The sequence below is a fragment of the Heloderma suspectum genome, chromosome 1, assembly GCF_057233095.1.
Source record: "Heloderma suspectum isolate Gila_16-S chromosome 1, 16-S_ref, whole genome shotgun sequence".
In the NCBI taxonomy this organism is placed as follows: Eukaryota; Metazoa; Chordata; class Lepidosauria; order Squamata; family Helodermatidae; genus Heloderma; species Heloderma suspectum.
The window spans coordinates 343778149-343796163 of record NC_139458.1 but is presented as its reverse complement, the minus strand read 5'-3'; the positions used below and the strand labels follow the sequence as shown (position 1 = coordinate 343796163).

General features: G+C 40.4%; 1 protein-coding gene across 11 annotated transcripts in view; it reads right to left on the bottom strand.

Annotated features, from left to right (window-relative positions):
• UTRN (utrophin) overlaps positions 1-18015 on the bottom strand; it is a 507208-nt gene that overhangs the window by 415629 nt on the left and 73564 nt on the right. For all 11 annotated transcript variants that reach the window (XM_084827754.1, XM_084827752.1, XM_084827759.1 and 8 more), the window contains exon 3: positions 11589-11650. In XM_084827754.1, coding sequence (XP_084683880.1) covers positions 11589-11650 — 62 coding nt within the window. The remainder of the gene's footprint in view (positions 1-11588; positions 11651-18015) is intronic.

Genomic DNA, 18015 nt, shown 5'->3' with positions numbered 1-18015 from the left:
CCAGAATGTTAGGGGATCCTCCAGAATAGATTGGAGAGAGGATGGGGGCTGCAAGGTGGAGGCGAGAAGGAGAAGCCCCATTACACAAGCACATCATTGTGTTTGACTTATGTTTTATATTAACTATGGTTCATTTTTATATATCCACTAACCAGGGGTGAGCAACATGTGGCCCTCCAGATGTTTTGGCCTACAACACCCATCAGTCCTAGCCAGCATAACCAATAGTGATGGATGATGGGAGATGTAGGCTAAAAACATCAGCATGGCCACAGGTTGCCCAGCCCAGAAGCAAACCAATGCAGTTTCCTTCACTCACCATCCTATCTGATTGCAAGATACACTGGTGTCTCCCTATATACATTACTGGGACAATGGTTACTTAACTCAACAGGTTAAAACAGGGTTCTACTATATCTTTGAATAGTGGTGCAGTCAGGTAAATTCAGACTCTGGGCTTAATGGTCCTTATGCAGGAAGGAGGCTGTTTGGATGGTAATGTACATTTTACTTCACTTGTTTCAAAATGTGATCTGCTCATTCTGCTGAGTGGGGCACTGAATGCACTACTAACTTTGGATCTTAATTTGTGCTAAGGCAACAAACTGCCATGAACACTAACCATGATTAATTATGTCTGCACCAGGCAACGGTGGAGGCTATAGCAGCTGAGATCTATGAGCTACCAACACAAAACTCAAACTGGTCACCCAAAAGGACTTCCCCACTGAGTGCAACCACTGGCATAAGCAGATGGTTATATATAAGAACAATATAATATATTGTTATAACAATATATAATATATTGTTATAAGAACACAACTTATAGTTATAGCCACTTGCTGTGGCTTTTTTCTTATTTTACAGATGATAAAGCAGTAAAATTAAAGTAATCTTTTAAAAGTGCCCAATCAAACTGCAAGTAATACAATTTCAAATTAATTTGGAGATCAACATTTTAAATTTTAGCACATGTCTCTGGAGTTTTCATTTGCAAAATAAAATAAATCTTTCATGAGAAAAAAATGATGTTGCTACCTCAATTGGACTGAATCAGCCCACCATCATGATGCCCTGCAACCTGGCAAAGCTGTCGTTTTAACTTCCCCTCAACTAGCTGAGGCAGAAACCTTCATTTGTTTCATGTTGCCCTGTTCTGTGTTTTTCCTGGGTTCCCAGAACCACAACCAGGAGTCCTTTGTAAGATACCCAGTATGCTAGAACTTGGCAACACATCCCCTTTTTGTGAAATTAACAAATATGCCTATAGCCAAAGCCAAGGTATGGCACATGATTCTTTGTCACTAGGGTCTACCATCACCTGAACATGCTGTCACTCTGAAATCTAGGCATCCTTTCTGGGCAAGGAGGAGGGGCACACCATACTTTTCGGTGTCCTTTATGTTTGAGTAATTTTCTTCCAGGAGATCAGCATAGCTTAGTTAGATTCCTTTTATGGTTTTATTTTATTTTCAGTATACTTGCTTCCCTTCATGCCTCTCTTGATATTCCCTTTAATGAACATTCTGTTTTAAGGTTTGGAGTGGAGCTTTCTGATCCAATCCAAGGGAGAGGGTTTTCTCCTCTCATGTTGCCTTACCACTTAGCAACACCACCAGAGTATTTGGGCTTGTGCCTACAAGAGAGGAAGCAGGACACAGATTGTGGGTTCATGCAGATGAACACAACTAGGGGCTTCCCTGCAATCCAGGCAGATAAATAGATCATACCCTCTAGAATTGTCCCAGTCAAGAGTTAGAGGAAAACAGAAGTGGTGGCAAAGTATTGGACCAGTCTCAAGCCACTGTGCCACACTGGTGTGACTCACTCACTTCTAAGCTTTCCACCCTCTCTCCTTCCTTGAAGGAGTGACTGTCTGCTGAGGATCTGAAGGAGAAGCTTGAGGGTGAGAAATCCACAATCCTGAGGTGAAGTTGTTTGTTCAGAGGAAGTGAAGGTACCCAGAAAAAGAATGCTAAAGAAGCCTGCATGACCAAGGCCCTGAGGAGCATTTCATTTGTTCCGTTTCATGTGATATGCTGGTAGAAACAGCTATTTTAGGTGAATTGATTAAATGGAATGGCTAAGCATTTTGTATCCTGTAAGATAAGCAGCTGCAATTAATGCCATCTGAACAGAATTTTTATTTTATTCTGTTTTGGTTGTAGACTTGTGGGTACAGAGAGGGAACGGAGAACGAGAAGATGTTCTCCCTCTTCCATAATATTAGAACTCGAGTTCACCAAAGAAAGAGAAAAGGAGGCACTTCACAGAATGCGTACTTAACTTATGGAATGTACTGTCACAAAATATGGTGACAGCCACTACTTTGGATAGCTTTAAAAAGGATTAGACAAATTCATAGAGAACAGATATAAACCCTTAGCCATGATGTGTAAATGGAATCTCTGAATACTGGGGGCGGGGCAGCAAGGGTGGGTTGTTGTCTTCGTGCTCTACGTGGGGGCTTTCTGCAAATATTTGGCTGACCACTGTGGGAAAATAAGATGATGTACTTGATCAAGCTTTGGTCTAATCCAGCAGGACTCTTCTAATGTTCTCAGTGAAGCAGGGCCCTTTGAGACAAGAACAGACTCTCCCGTCCGCACACTGTTACGTTTTTAAACCAAACAAAACAGGAAAAATAGAAAACTAAGCTGCCAACAACATTATTCAGAACCCACACAAATTAAATATATGGATATCTGAAAAAAGCACACGAATATGAAAGAATGAGTAGTCAGTTCCCAAATATAGAACTTCCAAGCAACCTCCCTAATAATCCCTTACAACCTCTTTTATAGGTCCTCCTCTGTCTGTCTGTCTGTCTGTCTGTCTCTCTCATATATAACTGCTTTGTTTCTTTGGTTAAAAAAATTAACAGCAAATTCAAATTTGCTCTTGTTGCATCTGTACAAATATGCCAGTGTTTTATTTTATTTTTCTATCTAATGTCTAAATTGAAAAGGGTTAAGGTTTCAACCTAAACCAGGTTTTTCTATTGCTTTTGTTTGATTGTATATTAAGAAAGCCACACCTCTTCTCTGCATTCTTTGAACTCCATCTACGTTTCCTGTCAGGTTGTTGTTCAGTCGTGTCCGACTCTTCGTGACCCCATGGACCATAGCACGCCAGGCCTTCCTGTCCTCCACTCTCTCCCGGAGCATGCTCAAGTTCATATTCATTGCATCGGTGATGCTATCTAGCCATCTCATCCTCTGCTGTCCCCTTCTCCTTTTGCCTTCAGTCTTTCCCAGCATCAGGGTCTTTTCCAGAGAGTTTTCTCTTCGCATTAGGTGGCCAAAATATTTGCGCTTCACCTTCAGTATCTGTCTTTCCAATGAGCAGTCAGGGTTGATTTCCTTTAGGATTGACGGATTTGACCTCCTTGCAGTCCAGGGGACTCGTAAGAGTCTTCTCCAGCACCACAGTTCGAAAGCATCAATTCTTCGGCGCTCAGCCTTCCTTATAGTCCAGCTCTCACAGCCATACATTACTACTGGGAAAACCATAGCTTTGATTAGACAGACCTTTGTTGGCAAGGTGATGTCTCTGCTTCTTACTATGCTGTCTAGGTTTGCCATAGCTTTCCTCCCAAGGAGCAAGCGTCTTTTAATTTCATGGCTACAGTCACCGTCTGCGGTGATCTTGCAGCCCAAGAAAATAAAATCTGTCACAGCTTCCATTCTTCCCCTCCTATATGCCAGGAAGTGATGGGGCCAGATGCCATGATCTTCGTTTTTTTAATGTTGAGTTTCAAACCAGCTTTTGCACTCTCCTCTTTCACCCTCAGCAAGAGGCTCTTTAGATCCTCTTCGCTTTCTGCCATTAGGGTGGTATCGTCTGCATATCGGAGGTTGTTGATATTTCTCCCGGCAATCTTAATTCCAACCTGTGATTCATCCAACCCGGCGTTTCTCATGATGCATATAAGTTAAATAAGCAGGGTGACAGTATACAGCCTTGTCGTACTCCTTTCCCAATTTTGAACCAATCGGTTGTTCCATGTCTGGTTTTTACTGTTGCTTCTTGACCCTAGTACAGGTTTCTCAGGAGACAGGTAAGGTGGTCTGGTACTCCCATCTCTTTCAGAATTTGCCACAGTTTGTTGTGATCCACACAATCAAAGGCTCTAGCATAGTCAATGAAGCAGAAATAGACGTTTTTCTGGAATTCTCTTGCTTTCTCCATGATGCAGCGAATGTTGGCAATTTGGTCTCTAGTTCCTCTGCCTCTTCGAAACCCAGCTTGTACTTCCGGTAGTTCTCGGTTCACATACTGCTGAAGCCTAGCTTGTAGGATTTTGAGCATCACCTTGCTGGCATGTGAAATGAGCGCAATTGTGCGGTAGTTTGAACACTCTTGGGGGTTGCCCTTCTTTGGAATTGGAATGTAAACTGACCTTTTCCAGTCTTGTGGCCACTGTTGAGTGTTCCAAATTTGTTGGCGTATTGAGTGCAGCACTTTAACAGCATCATCTTTTAGGATTTTAAATAGCTCAGCTGGAATACTGTCTTCTCCTCTAGCTTTGTTGTTAGTAATGCTTCCTAAGGCCCACTTGCCTTCTCTATCTAGGATGTCCAGCTCAAGTTCAGTGACCGCACTATCATAGCTATCAGGGACATTAAGATCTTTGCTGTATAGTTCTCCTATGTATTCTTTCCACCTCTTCGTAATCTCATCTGCTTCTGGCAATGGAACCAATTACCTAGGGAGGTGGTGGGCTCTCCCACACTGGAGGCATTCAAGACAAGGCTGGACATCTGTTGGGGATGCTCTGACTTGGATTCCTGCATTGAGCAGGGGGTTGGACTCGATGGCCTTGTAGGCACCTTCCAACCCTACTATTCTATGATTCTATGATTCTGTTAGGTCCCTGCCTTCTTTGTCCTTTATCATGCCCGTCTTTGCACAAAACGTTCTCTTGAGATCTCCGATTTTCTTGAAGAGATCTCTAGTCTTTCCCATTCTGTTGTTTTCCTCGATTTCTTTGCATTGTTCATTTAAGAAGGCCTTCTTGTCTCTCCTGGCTATTCTCTGGAAATCTGCATTCAGTTGGATATATCTTCCCCTTTCTCCTTTGCTTTTCGCTTCCCTTCTTTCCTCAGCTACTTGTAAAGCCTCATCAGACAGCCACTTGGCTTTCTTGCATTTCTTTTTCTTGGGGATGGATTTCGTTGCTGCCTCCTGAACAATGTTACGGACCTCCGTCTATAGTTCCTCAGGCACTCTGTCTATCAGGTCTAATCCCTGAAATCGATTCCTCACCTCCACTGTATATTCATCAGGGATATGATTTAGGTCATACCTGAATGGTTTAGTGGTTTTCCCTTCGTTCTTCAATTTAAGCTGAAATTTTGCAACAAGAAGCTCATGATCTGAGCCACAGTCAGCTCCAGGTCTTGTTTTGACTGACTGTATAGAGCTTCTCCATCTTTGGCTGCAAAGGACATCATCAATCTGATTTCGATATTGACCATCTGGTGATGTCCGTGTGTAGAGTCGTCTCTTGTGCTGTTGGAAAAGAGTGTTTGCTATGATCAGCGTGTTCTCTTGGCAAAACTCTATTAGCTTTTGTCCTGCTTCATTTTGTACACCAAGGCCATGCTTGCCTGTTATCCCGGTGATTTCTTGACTTCCTACTTTAGCATTCCAATCCCCTATGATGAAGAGGACATCTTTTTTTGGTGTTAGTTCTAGAAGGTGTTGTAGGTCTTCATAGAACCGATCAACCTCAGCTTCTTCGGCATCAGTGGTTGGGGCATAGACTTGAATTACTGTGATGTTGAATGGTTTGCCTTGGATTCGTACTGAGATCATTCTATCGTTTTTGAGATTGTACCCCAGTACTGCTTTTCCCACCCTTTTGTTGACTATGAGTGCTACTCCATTTCTTCTAAGGGATTCTTGCCCACAGTAGTAGATATGATGGTCACCTGAATTAAATTCACCCATGCCTGTTCATTTGAGTTCGCTGATTCCCAAGATGTCGATGTTCAGTCTTGCCATCTCATGTTTGACCACCTCCAGCTTACCTTGATTCATTGATCTGACATTCCAGGTTCCTAAACAATATTGTTCTTTACAGCATCGGATTTTCTTTTCACCATCAGACACATCCACAGCTGAGTGTGTCCTTTCGTCTTTGGCCCAGCCGCTTCACTCTTTCTGGCACTACTTGGAAATATCCTCTGCTCTTCCCCAGTAGCATATTGGACACCTTCCGACCTGAGGGGCTCATCTTCCAGCGTCATATCTTTTAGCCTTGTGATACGTTCTATGGGGTTTTCTTGGCAAGAATACTGGAGTGGGTTGCCATTTCCTTCTCCAGTGGACCACATTTTGTCAGAACTCTTTGCCATGACCTGTCCGTCTTGGGTGGCCCTGCACGGCATAGCTTATGGCTTCACTGAGTTACGCAAGCCCCTTCGCCACAACAAGGCAGTGATCCATGAAGGGGTTCCTGTCAGGACACCCAAGTAAAAAATAAGGCTGATTCTTTCAACAAGATCTTGAAATGCAGTTTCACCTTCAAAGAAATATCTGAGCGATCAGCCTATTTTGAAATTTGTCTTTGTGCTGGAACCTCAGGAGGAGATAATCTTCTTCATGTGGCTATGACCCAGTTGCTTCAAAGGGATTTTTTTTCCCTAGAAATTCGACAAAGACTGAACAGTGACATCATGGCCATGCTGGATAGACAAAACTTTAATCTCTCTCTAAGATTCCATAGGTTGTGATGATCACTACAGCTTTTATTTAATGCTAGCCCCAAGCCCTTCCCATCATTGACACTGCATTAGATTACCACCTAGATATAATGCCAGTTTATGTTCCTTTTTAATGCAATGTTTATAGGCATGTTTTTCCTGAATAAATCACCATAACACACTTACCAAACTCCAAAGCCTTAGGGAACCCCTGGAACAAGCCAAATCTCAGATTTTACTGGACAGTAAATTATAGCAAGTTGGAAATCTATTGGTCTAGAATTGAGGGCAGGGGCAGGGCATTCAGCTGAATCCGCTTACTAACCTCTCCTTTCTTTATCAGGATTCCCAATTACAGGGAAGATCAGCCTGTACATGCAAGTCTGCAGATCTTTGTGCTCAGTGCACAAAGATCTACTGAGGAGCCAGGCTCATGGGTCCTGCATGCATACCTTTTGTGCCCACCACACTTTTAACCCTCACATCGGACAAAAGCTGAATACCTGCATAGGGCTTCCAAGATTAAAACAAGCTGTTAACTAGTAGGCACTTGATGGCATTTTAAACCTTACTAAAGTTTATGGACTAATGATGGGCAGAAAGCATCCATATGCTAATTGATCTTGGCTAGAGCATTGAACAAAGTTCTTAAGTAAGGGAGTCATTTCAAATATATCTGATTTAATACAGATGTGATCCGATGAACGTCTAATTATCACTTTTATGTCTCTTCATTCTACCTTCAAGACCAATAGACTTCATCTTCTGCACTTAAAGAATGCTAACTTTCTAGACATGCCGTAGCTGGATTTAGGGTGTCATACTGTATGGCTTAATTCATTACTTTGTTATGACAATAAAAACTACTTTACATTTCCTCCTTATAGAAAATGGAACTGCAGCAAAATTAAGTGCCAAAGCAATTCTCAGTATAACTACAGATAAAGAAGGGTGACAGTTCTACAGTGCATAAACCCTTTCTAGATCTATGCCCAACTGTTTTAATTTAAGTGCAAGCCATCGTGAACTGACTTTAGCTATTATGATAAGGTCTATAAATCTGCTATAAATAATGATGTTCTCAATTTCCCTGTTGTTTGTTTTATATAAAAATGACAATATAAATCCATTTTCTTTTAATGTACACATTTAAAAAGTATGCAATTAATGCACAATTAAGATTTAAAAGCAATTAAAATTTTAACGCTTTAACAAAATCCTCATGGTTTCATATCCAGAACTTTATAGCTCTATTAACAAAAGTGACACAAATCCCACCTCCTTTCTCTAACACACACACGTTCTTATATTTTTCTATCAGCATTCTCTAATCATTCCAGTGGTGACATCTGGATATTACATTTTTTGACACCAAAAATTGTATTTCATTGAAGACATTTTCTCATCTAAAATCCTATTACCTTATATCTGGCAAAATATTATGAAGGTATGTCCCTACACATGATCCTTTCTTTCAAGGTATTTTATCATGTATATGATGCCATTTAACTGTGAATTGCTTCGCTTATGACAGCATTTGCATTAATGCATGGTAGCTAGACGTATCATTGCAGGTAAGGTGCAATAACTCCAATTGCATTGTGCTGCTCATTTAAAGCAGTCTTCTACCTACTATTGCAGAAAGTTTCAACAGTAGCATATTGTCAAGATTAAGAGATTTAAAGTGGACTGTAAGCATGGGTTAGGGGTAGGCAACCTGATGCTGTCCAGATGTTTTGAACTACAAATCCTATGATTCCTGATCATTAGCCATGCCAAGCAGGACTTATGGGAGTTGTCATCCAAAACATCTGGAGGGTACCAGATTGCTTGCTCCTGGCACAGATGACTATGCCCTTTCCCAGCACAAAATTTTGTTTGATCTCTTTCCCACCCCTACCACCCCAATTCTTACCAGAAGGAAAGGCAGGGACTGCTATTCTTACCAGAAGAAAATGGAGGGACCAGCTTTTTCTTAGCATTTTGGTAGGGAAGCCAGCTGCTACTATAGAAGTCTCTGCACACTTTTGAAACATTTGGTGCGACATATACCTCCCGCACATGATCTCTTATGCCTAAGTGGGGCATATCACTTTTTTAACCTATGAGTCAAACAAGGAGGAAGCTCAACAACACTAGACCTGTTGTATTTGTCAGTAGTGATGTCTCATGGAATGAAGAGGTGCAGAAAGTCATATTTTCTTTCTGCACTGAGCATGGCTATGGTTTATGGTAGAGGTGGAGAACTTGTGGCCTTCCAAAAGTGACTGCAACTCTCATCAGCCCCAGCCAGCACAGCCAATTGCCAGGGATAATGGAAATTGTAGTCCAATTTCCAGAGGGCCACATGTTCCCTACTAGTGGTTTATGGGGATAGACTGTTAATTGTTATCTTACAAAACCCTTATATTCCAAATGTATTGCTCCACAATAAACAAAGTTTTTGGTTTCAAAAAAGCAAGCATTCTAAAGAATTCCATTTATCATTATGTGCGACCAGGGCCAGTGCACTGATTTTCTAGCAAGCCCCCCAATATATATTTATTTAAAGAGATGTTTATAGGTTTTCATATTATGTTGTGAACATAACCATCCCTTCTTTTGTGTTTTTGTCTATGTACATTAAGCTTACATTTGTCACCTCACTCTATTGGGACCTTACATTCTCTCAATGTAGAGAATATATGTTTATTTAAAAAGTATAAAAATTAAAACTCATTTATTTTGAAATGTGAGTGGAATCCAGAACATGAACTGTTTAGGCATTGTCACTGTGTCCATAGCAAGTTTGATGTTTATAATCCAGACTGCACAATTTGGTTAAAATGCCTGGCTTAACCTCTGTTTCTCAGGCAAACTGCAGTCCTACGCTACAGAATCTTCCTTTTGCCCAGTCATGGAAGGCTCTCTGGTCCTTCTCTAAACTGCCATTCCCCTTCCCCTGTGGGTACCTTGCCTAATGCATGCTACCCATGATTAGAATCACCGTATCACTTTTCAGAACTTGTGTAAGGGAAGGGAAACTTTACACTCACAGGGGCTGTTCACACAACATACTAAGCACACTCAGTGGTTGAGTGTGGGTTGTTTTGAACCGTGCATTGTTTGTTGAACTGTGGGTTAGCGTGTTGCCTGAACGCAGCCAGGGTGGCTTGTTAACCATGCAATGTGGCTTATTTTCTCAAACAAGCCACCATGGATTGTTGTTGGGTTGTTCAGGGCAGTTAACAAGCCACACTTGTCAGACAACACGAAAAGCCACCATGCAGAAAACATGCTGCGTTTAGACAACACACTAATCCACAGTTCAATAAAGAACCCACGGTTCCAAACAACCCACACTCAACCAATAAAACTCTGATTTGCTTCTTTCTCTTTTTTTCTTTCTTTCTACTCCAACATCTCTTCTTCTAGGCAAAGCTACTCTGAAGAAATTGATCTGCAGTGAAACAGTAGTATAGGGGGAGGGGAATATATAACCCCTTCCTCCACCCAAAAGCTTTTATGCTGCAACCCTCCCTCCCAAAAGTCACTTTTCCACCCATATCTGAGTAAAGTAGAAAAGTAGTGCCTGATGCAAAGACCTAAGCAAATACAAGCCCAGTTCCGACAACTATCACCTAAGCCAGTGTTTACATGATCATAAATAAGCAACATTGAACGCTGGGCTCATGTGCTCCCCACCTAATGCATGAGAGGGAAGTAAAAGTGGTTGCATTCATTTTAGAGCAAATCACAGTTCATTGAGTTCATGTGTTACATAGAAGTGGAGTTTGTGCTAAAGAGAAAGCAAAACCTCTTTCTTTACCTCTTCCTCTTGCATGCCAAAGGGGGGGGGGGGCATACAAATCCCAAACTTCCATTAGCTCATTCTCAATACTCTGAACTAGTTTACAGTTTTTCTCTGCCGCAAATCACCTCTCCAAAAGCTGCTTGGCTTAAAAGCAGCTGCTACAGGAATCTGTGATATAGGCCAGCATACAATGTGAGGCTCAATAATTATGTGACCACCTTTGCATTTCACCGCATATAATCAGGGGGGTGAGGGGGGGTTGTGGATTTTAACCTAAAATATGCCACAGCAGTTATGGTGCTCAGCAACATTCCATAATTAGTATTATGCGGCAGGATCCAAATGTCTGCTTCCTTCCCTACTTCCTTCTCCTTTTAAAAATACAGCTTTTCTATCTTAAAAAACAAACAACCCAATATATTCTAGTAGGTGAGAACTAGTGGTTTTATTCTGCACTAGTATTTTTATTTTGTTTTAATGTTTGCATTTTATGCTTTTCATGTATTGTACACTGCCCAGAGAACTTTAGTTGCTGGGTGATTTAAAAGTATAGTAAATAAAAATAACTAAATAAATAATGGAACAGGAAAGGTAAAATCTGAGATCTGTGGAGTGTGCTAGAGTGACTGTGCGATTGTCCAACAGCTTATGGCTGAGGAATTGGCAGCCCTACTTGGATGAGAATGGAAGTTCAGCGAACTTTTTCATCATGCTGAACTGTGATAAAACATACTGAAGAGCAGCCTTCAAAATTCATTTTAATGCATTCAGGATGTTGCATGCAAAATCTAACATTATGACAACACCAAATTATCTAGGTACTGCTATGAATGAATTTAATCATGAGTCACAATTATTTTTAAAAGGGCATTATCTCAACAATTTTGTTGTTGTTATTTATGATGCTCCTTTAGCAAGGAAAGGAAGAATAAAAAGGGTTCATATATAATTCTGTTTACACTTTACAATAGTTTACACAGATCACTATTCAGATGAAGAAAATTATTTAGTTTGCTGATGATGTGAAAAGGCTATGTATTGTATGTAACCCAGATATGTGCCTATTAATTTTAATCCACCCTTACCTTTGAAAAGCGAGCATTTATCCATTTTGTGAATGTTTTCTTTTGTACATCATTGTGCTCATCTAGAAAAGAAGGAAATAAAGAAGTTAAAATGTATTTCTCAAACTTACTAAATGGCACTGCGCTCAGATTATTTTGACAAAGTGCCCTCAATGTAGCAAAATCCATTGCAACCTCACTTGGGTGTGGAGCTTTGAGAAAACACTTTAGGAATTATTTGCGGGACATAAAATTGCGTCTCAGTTCCAGTGTAAAAATATGGAGGACAATCCAAGCATGCACTAATGATGTGTTCTTGATAACAATATGCAGAAAAGGACATTTTTGCTGATAGTTAGCCTGTTCTTCCATTCCAGGGACCAGTCTTCCAAGAGTTCTCAAAAGGGAAATAGTATAGTTGTTTCTCAAGAAGCAAATTCTGGAGAAGCCCTGTTCAGGCATTTGTCTAAACTCATGAGACCTAGAAGTGTGTAGTCGGATGGGGTCACATACATTGAGGGTGAGGCCAATGTCCCTGTGTGTGCCAGGCTCCACGCCTTCAGTTCCTGACCATGCCAAACTGAGAAAAACTCGCCTCACTTGAAAGCAAGTAGAACTCTGTGTGCAATCAGGGTCACCAATTACACAGAGCTCTACTCATGTTCAAGTAGAACTCCTCTTCACACCTCCCCGCTGAATGCAAGTCGGTGAGGAACTGAGGGGGTGATGTTAGCATACACTTCCCCATCCCTCTATACACCTTTAGTCATCATGACTTCATTCAAATGTCTGAACAGGGCCAGTTTATCCAGTGTTCAGTCTACAAAATTACTGAAAAAGAGCCATCAGTGTTTGACTGGCACTGGTCAAAAGCAGTCTGCAGGATCACTTGTTTTCCCTTTACTCAAAAATGTTTCCATATTCCTCACACCAGTTTTAACCATAATTCATTGTTATACCTGAACCAACAATAATCACAGTTAATACTTCTAACCAAAGATTTGTAAACAGATCAAAAAGGTTCCCTTTTTTACTCTTCTAGTTCTAAAAGAAGGTAAACTGTAAAAAAAAATGAAGGGGTTACAGCATCTACTTTACAAGGAAAGGCTACCCCATATAGAATTCCTATTTTATAATTTTAAAGAAAGGTTGGAGAATATTAGTTACCTTTGTCTCTTTCACACTGGTCAAGACCTAGTAAATTCTGATAGCAACTTGGAATCACTGGATTATCTATGCTCTGCAAGAGTGGTCTCTGTCTTTCAAAGGAGTTCTTATCTCTTTCTATTTTAGATTTTCCTTCCCCTGAGACTGGGCCAGCTGGTAAATTCTAATTAGCTGTTTCCAGTTGCTGCAGTTGCCTTGAAAATAAACAGACCAGAAACAGCTTTTGTATGGAGTATGAGAACTAAGCAAGACTGGTGATAGTTAGTGAGTAAAAAGGGACTTTCCTAATGCTCATACACCATGTATTTATTTCACACATTCTTGGACTAAGCTCTAGAAGGGAAAACTGGTTCTCTGGCCCAGGTTTACATCATGGCAGCAGCCACCATTTTGAATATTTGGGCCACAGCAGGGGCATGCCATAGCTTCTCATTACGTGCAAACCCAGCAGGGGTGGGTAGCTTGTCAACCAGCCCAGCAACCCACCCTCACTAGATTCACACATAATGAAAAGCTGTGGCGGTGGTGGCTTGGACTGCCAACTTGGCACCACAGGCATCGCAACACACCACAGCTAATAAGCCACAGTGGGCTGCAATGATTGTGTGAACCAGGTCATTCATATCACAGTCTTATGAGAAGTACTCTGTACTGGGAGAGAGAAGACTGGAATGCCTCTTCAAAGACAGTGCTTACCTAGTGCAATTTTGTAAGTTCATACTAAAATAATATTTAAAATAATGCTAACTAGTATTAAAGTGGTATTGAAAATACTTCACTTTTTTAAAGCAAAACTATTTGGTGGCACCATCTTATTTATTTATTTTTATTTATTTATTTATTTTTATTTATTTTATTTATTTCATTTCTATACCGCCCAATAGCCGAAGCTCTCTGGGCGGTTCACAAAAATTAAAACCAAACAACACACAATAAAACAATTTAAAATATATAGAACATTAAAACCACAATATAACAATACAACCACAATAAAACCTTTTAAAATCTTTAAAAAAAGCAATAGTGCAGGCCTCATTCCCTAGCGCTCCTCTGAAGTTATATCAAGATTTTTTTTTAACTCTTGGGTATTCTCTTTTAATTTTGTAATCTCAGAAAGAACAGGGGTTTTAACCTCTTTTTTCTGAGATTAAGGTTTGTTTGTTTGTTTGTTTGTTTTTCCAAAGAAGTGTCACCATTGTGTCTGTCCCTCTACTGAAACAAACAAAATATAAAAGGATTTTCCAGGTTACAATTTATGATTTGCTTTCATACAATATACTTATTATACGCTCATCTCTAAAACTCCTCCTCATTTAGCTAAACAGAATTTTATACAAACACTAGAGATGGTATGGCAGGGCAACATTTCTTGTTGAAAAATGTGCTGGGAATGTTTCAGATGTTTAAACTCTTTTTTGACATCACCTATTACACCAGGTCACAAAAGGTCAACATTCTTTTTAACTAGTTCTTACAATTCTCCATTCCTTTAATTGCTGGATATGAAACTTTTACACAAAGGAACTTAGAAATAAAATGAGGAATTAGCCTGTGGGTTTTCAATTAAGGCACCAAGAATGTAGCAGAATTACAAACTTGCATTTGCCTGCCTTAGGAACTATAGTACTGTGTACACCATACTTCAAACTCTTCCACAGGCCTTTCCACCTGAACATGAGAAATGAATAACAAATATTTATTATTAAAACATTTATATCTTGCCTTCTCATTTTAAAAATCGCAAGGCAGATGCCAGTAAAATATGATACACACTTTAATATAAAAAGCAAGAACAGAAACAAAAATAGAGTAAAATATAAAAGGATTCAGCAACAATCGTTGAAAATTCCATTAACAAGAGCAAAGAAATATAAAAACACACCAGAGCCATCATATTGTTCCAGAAACCTGACAGAACATGGCCTTAGCATGACATCTGAAAGTCAACAAGCAGGGCATGATGTACACATCCATAGGCAGGGAGCTCCATGGCGTTAATACCAATACTGAGGAGACACTACCCTGTATTGCCACCCACTGTACTCCAGACAGACTCTACTTTCAGAACAACTCAACATGTGGAATAGGTGTATATGGGACAAGGCAATGTGGGGCAGAGATGGGGAATCTGTGATTGTCCAGGTACTGTTGGGCTCTAATTCCCATCAATCCCAGCCAGCATGGCAAATGGTCAGGGAGATGAGAGCTATATTCCAAAAACATCTGGGGGCAGAGGTTTCCCACCACTGTTTTAGGACAGTAGCATTGTCTGTCTGGGTGAGAGCATCTAAATGAGGACAGAACTATGCCTTCCCTGAGTCTATTTACAATTACCTTGTATTTAAGCACTCGCCTGGTAGTCAGAGGTAACAAGGAAATGTACAAAGGCAAATGTGTGGACTGGAGGAGGAGGAGGAATGAAGCACTGTTTCACTCCTCTACACCCAGCAGAGAAACCAAGCAGACACCAGAAAACGGAAGCCCCTCTCCCACACCAAGAACAGAAACACAGCAGGTTTCCGAAAGAGGAATGAAGTTTATTGTCCCTATTCTGCCAGCCCCCAGCATGCTTGTAAAAAATACTACAGGGTAGTAACCTTTGTGAGCGTATTTAGAAGGCTGATTTACAAAGCCATCACATATGCCAGAGTCAGAGTCAAAACATTTGTGACATAGTGCACAAAACCAGAACTGGACCCAGTATCCAACCAAGAACACAGACCATTCAAGTTCTGACCTTCACTCAGATCTTATATTTCCATGAATGACAAGCTCTTTTTAACAAGCAGGACAGAGGAGGAAGACTACAAAGTTAGCCAGCATCTGACTGCACTTCCAGCATTATTGTTATTTTTAAATGTAAATTCTGCATCATAGAAAACAAGTTCTTCCATCAGGGTTGCACAGCAACCCTCCATTCAGCTTCCAAGACACAAGTTATCAAAGACTTTCACTTTTGGAGTGAAAAGGACTAATGGCAAATAATAAAAAAGCGAAATGCAGCTTGGTTGCCGAAAACAAATGGACAAAAAGTAACATGGTGTCATATAGAGGAAAAATAAGCTGTGGATAAGCTTATAAACACAGTCTTCACAATATCAAAATGTGATAACTTATTACTAATTACTAATGTTTTCTGTGTTATATGTTTGTTGTAGCAAAGTGGCTGGGCCTGGCCTTCAAGGATGCTGCTGTGCCTTAAGTTCCCATGTAACAGTTGTCCAAAGGTTGTGTTTTTCCATCACTACAGTCCTGCGACTAGAGATTTAAAACTATTCAGTGTACACCAATATGCTTCCTTACAAACAGACAACTAGAAGAGGTCAAAAAGGAACATCTTATAACAAGCACCCCTCTTACTATCATGTCCTATATTGCAGCAGTATTTTACTCTTTGACATTTGAATGTTAGCAGCAGATCATAGCAGGCCTCTATATTCTAATTAAGCTTCCATTAACCTCAATCGATTAGCTGTCAGATGAGCCAGTTAACTCCTGAACTGAGTTCCCTGCATGATTAACTGTCATGGGATAGGGCTCATAAATTCTTTTCTTCCCATTGAAGTAATGGAGTCAATGGGTTGGATCCAAAGATGCCTTTCACTACATGGAAGATGCCTTCAATTCATGGATGGGATGTTTTACGACTGGCATAAAGTGCTATACAAAAACAGTGAAACTAAATCCAAAAGATTGTATTCTGCTTGAAGAAGCATGCCATATTTTGTACAACATACCTATTATAGCACTATAAAAGTTGTCCTGCTAATGCTTGCGTGTTTGCAGAACAGTGCTACTAGCCATTTTCCTTCAGCTTATGGTCATTCGGTATTTCTGTAGTTCATTGTAACGCGTGATTATTCAATTAAAACAATGTTAATTGTCAAACTGGTATAAGCTCAGGATCTTCAGGACAGTCCCATTCCCCCTAAGAATGACTCTTCATTTAGTGAAAGACTACAGGAAGGCGGTTATCCAGTCAGCCAACTGATGAGAGGGAATCTTCAGTCAGAAAGAAGACAATGATAGTTCTAAGCATGTTAAGACTTTGTCAAGAGAGTTCATCAGCATGTCATCGAAACTGGGTACACACATTCCAATCTTTGTATCTGTATTATTTACTCAAGGAGAATTATAGGAAAGTTGAATGAAAGGCACTCTGTTTGACAGCTTGTTCAGTTTGTAGCAGAGCTCAGATCTTAACCATCTTAAATACACACATTTGTGGGTATGCACATAATTGTGAAGGTTTGGTTTTTCATATGCAATATTATCTTCCCTGTCTTCACTGCTTCTTCACATCCCTCTGCACACACTATTCAAGTTCTTTCTCTCTCTCTCTCTCTCTCACACACACACACACACACACACTCTCTCTCTCTCTCTCTCTTTCTCTCTCTACACACGCAGTCTAACAGGCACCACTTTGATAGTGCAGCCTCCTCATTTCTCTGCTGAACATTCCTTCCCCCTAACAGCAGTCTTGTCTATACTGAGCCTTTGTGGGCTGACAGTTTTTAAAACTTCTCAAAAGATGGAAAATTCATAAATATGTCAGTAGCTGGGTTGTTTCATCAACCTAAAGTGACAGCCAATAGCTAAAGAGATTTCAAAGACTAAAGCCTACACTTTTCTCAGATATTTTTCTTCTTTTGTCAACTTCATCTGAATTGGAGAGAGAAACTGAGACACACACTCCATTAACGATAAAAATTTCTGCAAATCTGTATTTTAATTTGGTGCCTCATTCATCGTTATGACCAAAGTGCCAAAAAGGATTATACAAAGCTGGCTTTGGCCTTCCAAAGTGTATATAACTACATACACAGGATCAGACAAATGCTGGAAATCCTTTGGAAAACTGAGGACAATTTGACTGAGGACAAAGTGAATCTTTTCCTTAACATCATGGACCTATCACAAAGCATGTCATATGTTGGCAGCCACTTGCTGATTTTTTTTCCAGATTCTGAAAATTAAGTGGCAGAAAGACTCTTCCATTCTATTTCTTGATGTTCCAATTAAAGGTTACACTATGTAGAACTACAAACCAGCTAATTATGAAAGCTTTCCCCACCCCGCTGCCCATCAGACTCCCTGCCTGAGCTGACGGAGGTGGTCTCAGACTTGGTGTAGAGGACCCCTAGGATGATGGTCCTGGGGAATCTCAACTTCCATGCTGAGGCAGCTGTATCCGGGGTGACTCAGGACTTCATGGCCACCATGACAACCATGGGCCTGTTCCAACATGTCATCAGCCCAACACATGTAAAAGGACACA